Genomic DNA, 9,245 nt, shown 5'->3' with positions numbered 1-9,245 from the left:
AATGCTGAGTACTTAGGAAGAAAAAATACTACCAAGAATAAAACCAAAAATAACAATGATAAATGGGGTCAGGGGGAAGAAAACGTCCCCCAGGAACAGCTGAGAGCTGGGGTTTGGGGAATATAAGGAAATAATCAGAAACAGAATGATTATAATTCTCCAAAAAGAATGTTGTAGACTGTCAGCACAAAGGCAGAATAGGGTATTAGATGAAGTCAACTCAAGACCAATACCTTTAGGCATAGAACATTCTCCTGAGGTTCTCATGCTTACATAAGGTTAATTTTAAACAGTATTTCAAAATTCCCTGTTTTAGGGGACTGCTCAGTCCACCTGCACTATCACACATGTGAAACTTCAAAATGCCTCTCCCTATAAAAGTTAAGGGTGGAGGCCAAAGTCATTACCTCAAAGAGGTCAAAGTAGAACACGTCTAGAAGATAATTACATTTTAATCAAAAACTTGATAGAAGTTTATAACAAATCTGTTATATATTTATAACAAATCTTTTTCCAGAGTCCTGCTTTTAACCACTGAATACACTGCCTTGCTCCTGTTAGGAAGTATTAAAAATTTAGTTCTGGGTATTTTTCCCTCTTGGTTTTAAGGAACCAGAGAGAAAAATATTGAGCAGAGTTCTCAAGACACCTTCCCTGTCACTAAAAAAAAAGAGATGTGCACACAGGTGGCCAGAATGAACCCAGGCCCCAACACACACCTGAGATGCAAAGAGAACTTTGATAGTGTATCGCCCGGCGGCAGGAGGCACATATTTGACTGTAAACGTGTCGTTGGCGTTGTGAATAATGTCAAAATCCACATCTTCCTCATCCTCACTTAACACCCGGGCATCACACTTAATGCCAACGCTGACGTCACCTGGAACAGACCAGCTTATTATCACCAGCTTACAAGAAACAGCATGTCCTGTGCCATCACTTCCTGCTCAGACTAACACCCCAAAAAAGCAACTGGGAAGCTTCTAGTAAGAAAACTGAGAAAGGGACGGTGGTAAGTCAGGGTTTTGGAAAGAGGCTAAAAGATCAGCAAAGATATCACCGAGGAACTGACACGGAGCCTCCACAGATGAACTATTCAGATGGATTACTTTCTGGTTCAAAGTGTACTGCCCTCGAAATGTAATGAAAAGAACTCCCCCCCAGGGAGCAATAATCATCAGCTTACGTGAAGGCCTCTCTTACCTTCCCCAGCCTCGGTACAGTCCACTGTGAAGTGAGTAGGCTCATTTGCTTTCAGACCACTTCTCTCCACACCTGGACCAAACACTTTGACCTTCTGGGGATGGCTACCTTGCCCAATGTTGACCTACAGAAGACACGAATAAAGTTATCAAGTTCTCCTCCACTTGGACCCAGTAAAACATTGTTAGGAAACATTGTTAGAAATAGTTTGGTTAGAAATACTTTTGGGTGGTCTAGAGCACCCCGACCTTCAGGTCACTCCATCTTTCAAGGCCCACCAAGCATGGGTTCTTTCCATACAGTGGCCATCAGGCACAGAGCACGACTAGGCTTTTTCATGCAACAGCCAGGATTCCAGCTCACAACCTACCCTGTAGGGGCTGTGTGGGATGTTCACACCTCCCCAGACCACAGCAATGGTGTGCTTGATGGCTTTAACTGGGGTGTATGAGCAGGAGTACGTGCCATCCATCCGGCTCTTCATCTGGATGTCAATGGGCTGACCTTCCCCATCCTGCAAAAGAGCCAGGGTGAGGAACAGAGGTGGCCCTCACATTGTTTGTATCCAACAGGGCCACCGTGGCCTCCCCAGACACGAGAGTCACCACCTGCTCATCCAACAAAACTTCAGGAACAATTATCATTTGCCAAGTTCTCACAATACAATGACAACAGGTAAGAAAATATCACATGCGTTTATTTATTTTTAATTATGAAGAGAAAATGGCCTAAAAATAAAACCATGGCCACACAATGCTTCACAATTTCAATTCCCACATTTAAGTCCGTTGGCCAAATTCAATTAAATTAGATAAACATATTTTTAAAATCTTGTATACAAATCTCCCATTGGGCCTAAGCAGCTTCAGCCACACCAAAAGATATTACGGAGTAATTTGAAACAGTCAAGCCTTATTTCCACAGAATCATAAAGACGATAAAAACACTCTTCTTTATGTGTTAGTCTCATTTAATCCTCACATAACCCCATGACATAATATTCTTATTCCCAATGGGTGGGTGAGGAAACTGAAGATCAGATGGACTGAGCAATTTGCCATTACACTGACAGATCTTGTCACTTGACAATTAACTGTGCAGGGCCCCCAGAAATTTACCTGAGCAAATATCTTTAAGGGAGCTTTTCCAGCATCCTTAGGATCCACGGTGAATTCGGCTGGGATGTTGACAATGCACCCAGATTTCTCCAAACCTGGCCCATATGCTTGGACCTGGGGCAAAGGGCCAATAATAATTATCTTTTTGTGTAAAGCCCCAACCAAACCCCTATATGCAGACTGGTAACCAGGGAATAGGGGAAGGACAAAATGACTTGCATCTGGTTTTACAGTATCCACCTAACAAGATGGTTACGGGAATTAAAACGCTGTAACTTGGGGCTGGCTGGTTAGCTCAGGTGGTTAGAGTGTGGTGCTGATACCAAGGTCCAGGGTTCGATCCCTGTACTGGCCAGCCGCAAAAAAAAAAAAAGTAGGCCGTAACTTAAAAATAAATAGTATCTTAACCTCTCTTGAGGGAGAAAAACCTCTAAAACCAGGCTCAAACTAACCCAAGCTCCCTGACTTATTCTGAGCTGACACAGAGAATTTCTAGTAACTGGAGCAGGCATCCCCAGCCATGCCATGACCAGTTTCAATGTTCCCACTTTGAGGGGACTCAGACATCTGCCACAGACAGCATTCAAAAGTTTGTAGCCCCCAGAAAGCAAAGGACTATGGCCAAACAGGGGTAGCTACCAGCCCGAATGACGCCAGCTTATGAACAGCTGCCAAAGTGGGCCAACAGCAGCACACATGGGAGAGTGGTGGCCACCTCCTGTCAGCTAGGCTGGCCTAGACTTGATGCTTATCAATCTCCTATGGGATTGGGAGGAAGCTCTTGGAAACACTGCTCCAAATTTAAGAGAAAGGGAGCTGGGGGAACAAACAACCTTTACCTATGGAGCATCTTGAAATAACTACAGAAAGTGGCAAGACTGAAATATGATGCTCTGTGTTGCAAGGAAATAGCAGTTTATGGAGCCCCCTACATGGTCAGGCACTGTGCTAAAGGCTACCTTTATGCATGCTACCTCCTTGAATCATCCCAGAAGCTACAGGAAACAAACATGACTGTCATTTGCATTTTATAGAGGAAGATACCAAGAGTCAGAGACATAAATTACTTGCTCAACACTATGAAAGTGCTAAGTGGTACTACCAGGATTCAAATTAAGGCCCAGTTCCTTCCTAAGATCTAAAGGGTTCCTGTCTGCCATCTCTCAACACGCTGCTTAAAGCAACTCTCCAAGCACAGTGTGGGAGAAGGGTCAGAAGCCAGAGAGGAGAGGACAAAAACAAGACAAGCTGATTCACCAGATCTGGGTTGTAGTCTCCTGTAGCCGGGTGGATGAAGGCCATGTATGGGCTGTCCCTGATGTCTTCATCGTCACACATGATGTGGACGGCGTATTCGCCGGGCTCCTTGGGCCAGTATTTAACATCACATGATCCATCATTCTGGTCGTCATACTCGATCTTCGCCTGGGAGGGGCCTTCAATGGCAAACCCTGGGGGATGGAGTGGACGGGTCTCCCCGTTACATGATGGAAAGTACCTATTCTGTATCACTACATTACTGTCAGCACACTCCCACTGCCTCCCTAAAAGCCAGGTATTAGCCAGAAGATTGAAAAATGTTTGTGTGCTTTTCCATAAACCCAAGTTCACTGGGTCTTCACTAGAGATGGAAGAGGTGGATTATTTAGCTTCTTTCACATCACCTAATGGGGAGGGTCACCAGGCTGACCTTTTTGTTGGCAATATGACAACATATGCCAAAAGCCTTAATCTGACACCTACTCTCTGCCCCACCAAATCCACTTCTGGGATTTTATCTGAAGGAAATAACCAAGGATATGAACTCGGCATTGTTTTTATAGCAAAACCCTGGAAATAGCTAGAGAACCTAACAATAGACACATCCATACAATGGAATTCCACTGAAGCCATGAAAAATGAAGGCATACCCTATATTTATCTCATTCATAAAGACTTTCCCAAGATATTTTATGTGGCAAGTCAACATTTGTATGTGTATGTACAGGAAAAGTCTCGAAGGATATACCAAAAGGTTTAATGTTATCTCTAGACTAGAAGGCTATACCAAGATGATTGATATCATCTCTCTAGAAAGGAGAATTATATGTGCTTTCTTACTTTTCCTTCTTTTGCTTATTGCTATTACCTAAAACAGGGGTCATTAAACTATAGCCCAAGGACCAAATCTGGCCCACTCCCTGTTTTTGTAATAAAGTTTTACTGGAAAATGACCACACCCATTCATTTCCATATTTTCTATGGCTGCTTTCAGGCTACAATCTCAGAGTCAAATAATTGTGACAAACACCATATGGCCCACAAGTTGAAAATATTTGTTATCTGGCCCTTTACAGAAAAAGTTTGCTGACTCCTGATCAAAAATGATCATATATACATCAGATGTCTATTTTTTTTTTTTTAATTTATTTTTTTTTTTGTCCTTTTTTTGAGACTGGCCATACCGTGCTCAGCCAGTGAGCGCTGTGAGCGCACCGGTCATCCCTACATATAGGATCCAAACCCGCGGCAGGAGCGCTACTGCGCTCCCAGCGCCGCACTCTCCCGAGTGCGCCACGGGCTCGGCCCCAGATGTCTATTTAAAATATTCTCAGTTATTCCCTCTTCAAAGAATATTGTTTACTTTCCAAATTTCAAAATTTTAGCAAAATTCATTCATCATTCATCTAAATTAAGAGTCGGTCAACAATATTTGCTAAGTGTCTACTACGTTCCAAGCATTGTTTTGGGCATAATACCACGTAAGGCCCCTGTGCCCTCCAGGTCTAGTGGATGAACAAATGCTGGTGCCAGAGGCAGCAGGCAATCAGAACGGCAAGAGGAAAATGGAAACTGCAATTCCACAGCAGCATCCAGAGATGGCCTTGGGTGGTCAGGCAGCCTCGGGTGGATAGGAAGCTAAGGGTAGTAAAGCTGGGTGAGGTCCCAACACCCAGTTGGACACCATGCCCAGGCACCCTGTAATCCTCAACCTCCCAGAAGCTGCTGGTCAGCTTCCTCCACTTACCCAGAGACCCCACTTCAGAGCCAATGGACTCCACCACGAAGTCTGCTGACCGCCCGACAATTCCGCCATGGAGGCCAGGGCCCCAAGCACGGACTTTCTGCATGCCTGCTTCAGGGCCAACTTGAACTTCAAAGGGGCTAGAAGGAAAGAAATAGAAGAAGCATTAAAGAAAAGCAAAAAAGGGGTTAGCTACAGCCATAAACTATAGTTCTTTCCCATATTCTTCCCAATTGCTTGATCCTTTCACCTGGAGTCCCAAAATCCAGACAAGCCCTTCCTCCACACAGGCCCCCCCTACAGCCATTGTTACGTCAACAATATAATGTAGTGTGGCTGCCTCGGGAGTTCAGGTGGCCACCCAGTTAGCACTTGAGCCATTCTGCCTTGCTTTATCCTCCTGGTCATTTACCTTTTGTGTACAGGGCTACCCAGACTGAGAGCACTGGAAGGTAAGAGAGCCCACATTTCCCCATATCCTGATTATGCTTTAACCAGAAAACTAGGTTGAAGAGGGCTTATCTCACACGTGAATGAATGTGTTTTAACTCTGGTGTGGGAGGTTTCAAAAAAAAGTATGCTTAGATACTCAGAACCCTCTAATACCCAAATATTTCTCAGCATGTACTAAATTTATTCAGTTTAAAGTTGCTCCCAGGAGAGCCAGAAACACAGGAAGGCAGGGGCAAATGCAATGCCCACAGTCAAAGCTGCAGACTGCATCCAGCAGTCTGACAGCACTCGCCTGGATGCCTTTAACAGAAACCACAGCAGATTCTGCCCCCGTGGCATTCATGAACAGAGGCATTCATTGAAAAAAAGAATCTCGGTGTATGGAAGATGTATAGACACTCAACCCATTTGCTCTCTATTACTGCTCCTTCTGGTGTGGTGTCCCTGCCTCCTCCCACCAGCCCCAAACTGCCAGCATTTGATTTAAAGAAGTCAGCTGAAACCACAGCAACTTTCTGCTGCTTTTGAGAATAGGCCAAATGTCTATGTGCTGCTCTGAAAAAAAAGTTTTCAACAAAGCAGACCTCTCTTCTCCCTTCAACCAGAAGTCTACCCGTGAGTCTGCCCTGGGCCAAGCACACTTCCAGAAGAGACCCATTTCCAGCTGGAGACTTACCTCTTTGGAATGTGGTGTCCCCCCCATGTGATGGCAATGCTGTATTTCCCCGGGGTGCTGGGGTAATACTCGAAGGCATAGACCCCATCCAGAAAGCCTTTCTGCTTCACCAGCTCTTCCAGACCCTCTGTGGGATGAAAGCAGACAATCTTTCCAATACAATCTTAGGCTCAGCATGAGAATCAAAAAGACAAGAACAGAAAGACAGCAACACCCACAAAATATAAGCTACATATGAAAAGTAGGCAGGCCACCTCAGGGTGTGGGACCCCCAAATCCCAGGAGATGAATCCAAGGCTAAAAACAAATCCATTTCTGTTTCAAAGTGAGGAAATGGAAGCTCTCCCAGATACCTGGCTTTAGCAAGCATTCTCAGCTATGAAGGGTTCTGAGTCCTGACCCTCTTGGGTCTATGTAAAGAGAAATCCAGTCACACCTCAATACTTTCCAACAATCATAGTCATCCTCTTCAGCCCCTCACAAAAACTGGGGAGGGAGCGAACTTTTATGAGTATTTGGCATGAGTTTCAGGTTAAGTGTCCCAGCATATCTTTTTCAATTAAAGCTGGACAGCGAAAGCAAGAAAGCCCTGGTGAGCTATCTACAAGCGGACGGGTTTTAGGTGCTACACCACAAAATCCAGACCCAGCCATCAGGCAGTAACTTGTTTTATGTTGAGCCCTGAGGTTTGGCTGGGAAAGCCGTTGAGTCAAACAGGTACCCAAGGTCAGGAAAAAATGCCTCCTTGACTCCTGTTGCAACAAGTTGGGGGGGGGGGGATCAGCCCCACAGCAGCTTGGCTCCAGGTCTGGGCAGTCTAGAACCTGGCTACCCTCGGGGCACAGTCCATCCCCAAGCTTGGTGCTCTGAAATTAAATATTAACTTTCTGGAGCTCAGAACATTCCTGCCCCAGCCAGTTGGGAACGCAGACAGTGAGAACAACCCTGGCACAGGAAGCTCAAGATTCCACAAGGCATGGGAATAAAACTGCCAAGGGTTGCTACCTACAACTAGAAATGCTGAGCTGCTTCTCTGTTGTAGGGGAAAACTTGCAAACCAGGAAGACATTGGTCCCTTCTATCTCCTTCCCCAAAAGCAGGAGTGAAAATGAGTTGCAGGGTGTAACCTGTCCCTCCACAAATGGCATTTATCTACAAAGAAAACTTAATCTTAGGGAATTTTATTCTTCTTCTGTAGGCACTGATCATAGTAATTAAGTACTTGACATAATTTCATAGTCTATAAAATGTAACCTGTAGTGGAAAATCATTGGCTTTGGAGACTGTGCTTGAATTCCAGCTTAGATGCCTACAAGCTCTGTGACCTTGGGCAAGAAGCTGCCTTTCTGAGCCTAGGTTTCCTCAAATAAAAAATGGACCACTTCCGGTTTTTCAAACAATAGCATTTCCCCAAATCCCTTACATCACTAGTTTTTCTACTCCCAGAAGTCTTAACGTAAGGCTGTCAAGCCACCTACTGTTCTGGTCACATCCAGATCAGACATTACTAATCAACAACTGTTCCCTTCCTCATGGGACCTAGATGGCCTCAAATCCATGACATAGCTCTGTGGGACANTGCCTTTCTGAGCCTAGGTTTCCTCAAATAAAAAATGGACCACTTCCGGTTTTTCAAACAACAGCATTTCCCCAAATCCCTTACATCACTAGTTTTTCTACTCCCAGAAGTCTTAACGTAAGGCTGTCAAGCCACCTACTGTTCTGGCCACATCCAGATCAGACATTACTAATCAACGACTGTTCCCTTCCTCATGGGACCTAGATGGCCTCAAATCCATGACATAGCTCTGTGGGACAAATCAATCAGAACTGGCTGTAGGGTGAAATCTATATCCCATGGCTACAAAGTTAGCCAAAATTACACCAGAGGTAGGGAAAGAATGGAGCACTTACTAGGACCCTTCACAGTTACGCTGAGCTCCCCACTTCCAGCAGCTTTGGTGTCAACCTTGAAGTCCGCTGTCTCCCGGATCCGGACGCCTTTGGGCTGCAGGCCTCGACCACTGGCCCGGCAGGCATTTGGACTGCAGGCTGCAACCACGGTTTCAACATCAATTCAACCTTTCATTCTTTAGTCAGAATCATGAAAGCCAAGGTAACTGGGAGCCACCCGCCAAGAAACTGTTTGCTTTGCACAGAGTATGCAGCAGTTGCCCAAGACCAGGGGTCCTGTTCAGGGAGCACACCAGACTAGCAAACAAGGACACAGCATAACGTTGTCCAGCCACACCACAGAAGGACTGGGGAAAAGTTACTTTGGCAAAGAAAAGAGGAGAGTGCAGCGAATCCACACCGTTCTCCTGGTACTGGTGTTTATCCTTTCATTTGTGAAGCGGAGTTAAGACCAAGTGATGGACATTATTCAAACCTCACTACCACACTCAAGGGCCCAGTAACTGGGAAAACTGGACTTTTTCAAGTCTACTTGGAAAATGCAGCACTCGAAAATGTCTGTCTGGGTTCCAAACCCTGGATCAGCTATTTCTAAAAGTCTAAACGTTGTGGTCTTCCACGTGAACGGCCTGGCAGAAACAACAGAGAACTCAAAAAGAGACCAGTTCAGCCTCACATAGGCTAAGGCAGACCAAGCTTATAGTGCTGTCTGTTAAAAGGCGTTCAAAATGTAGAGCTACAAAAGCTCTACACCACTAATGAGTAGTAAACACCACTCCTGATTTGATTTGGGGGCCTAGTTTAAAAATCTAAAGTTGTAAGTCTAAAAATTAAGGACGAAGGTAGCTTCTAATATTCCCTACATGAGAGGACCACA

At 45.0% G+C, this 9,245-nt stretch overlaps 1 protein-coding gene across 1 annotated transcript in view; it reads right to left on the bottom strand.

Moving 5' to 3' along the window:
* Positions 1–719: 719 nt before the first annotated feature.
* Positions 720–9,245, bottom strand: part of LOC103607107 (filamin-B-like) — a gene marked incomplete at its 3' end in the record, with an annotated part of 14,153 nt that continues 5,627 nt past the window's right edge. The window contains exons 5-12 of the mRNA XM_008591656.1: positions 8,369–8,506; positions 6,455–6,581; positions 5,329–5,465; positions 3,579–3,772; positions 2,322–2,435; positions 1,574–1,717; positions 1,204–1,327; positions 720–880 (exon numbers count right to left, since the gene is read on the bottom strand). Of these exons, the coding sequence (XP_008589878.1) occupies positions 720–880; positions 1,204–1,327; positions 1,574–1,717; positions 2,322–2,435; positions 3,579–3,772; positions 5,329–5,465; positions 6,455–6,581; positions 8,369–8,506 (1,139 nt within the window). The remainder of the gene's footprint in view (positions 881–1,203; positions 1,328–1,573; positions 1,718–2,321; positions 2,436–3,578; positions 3,773–5,328; positions 5,466–6,454; positions 6,582–8,368; positions 8,507–9,245) is intronic.

This window comes from Galeopterus variegatus, unplaced genomic scaffold, assembly GCF_000696425.1.
Source record: "Galeopterus variegatus unplaced genomic scaffold, G_variegatus-3.0.2 Scaffold7133, whole genome shotgun sequence".
NCBI classification, from domain to species: Eukaryota; Metazoa; Chordata; class Mammalia; order Dermoptera; family Cynocephalidae; genus Galeopterus; species Galeopterus variegatus.
This window is presented reverse-complemented; position numbering and strand designations above follow the sequence as displayed.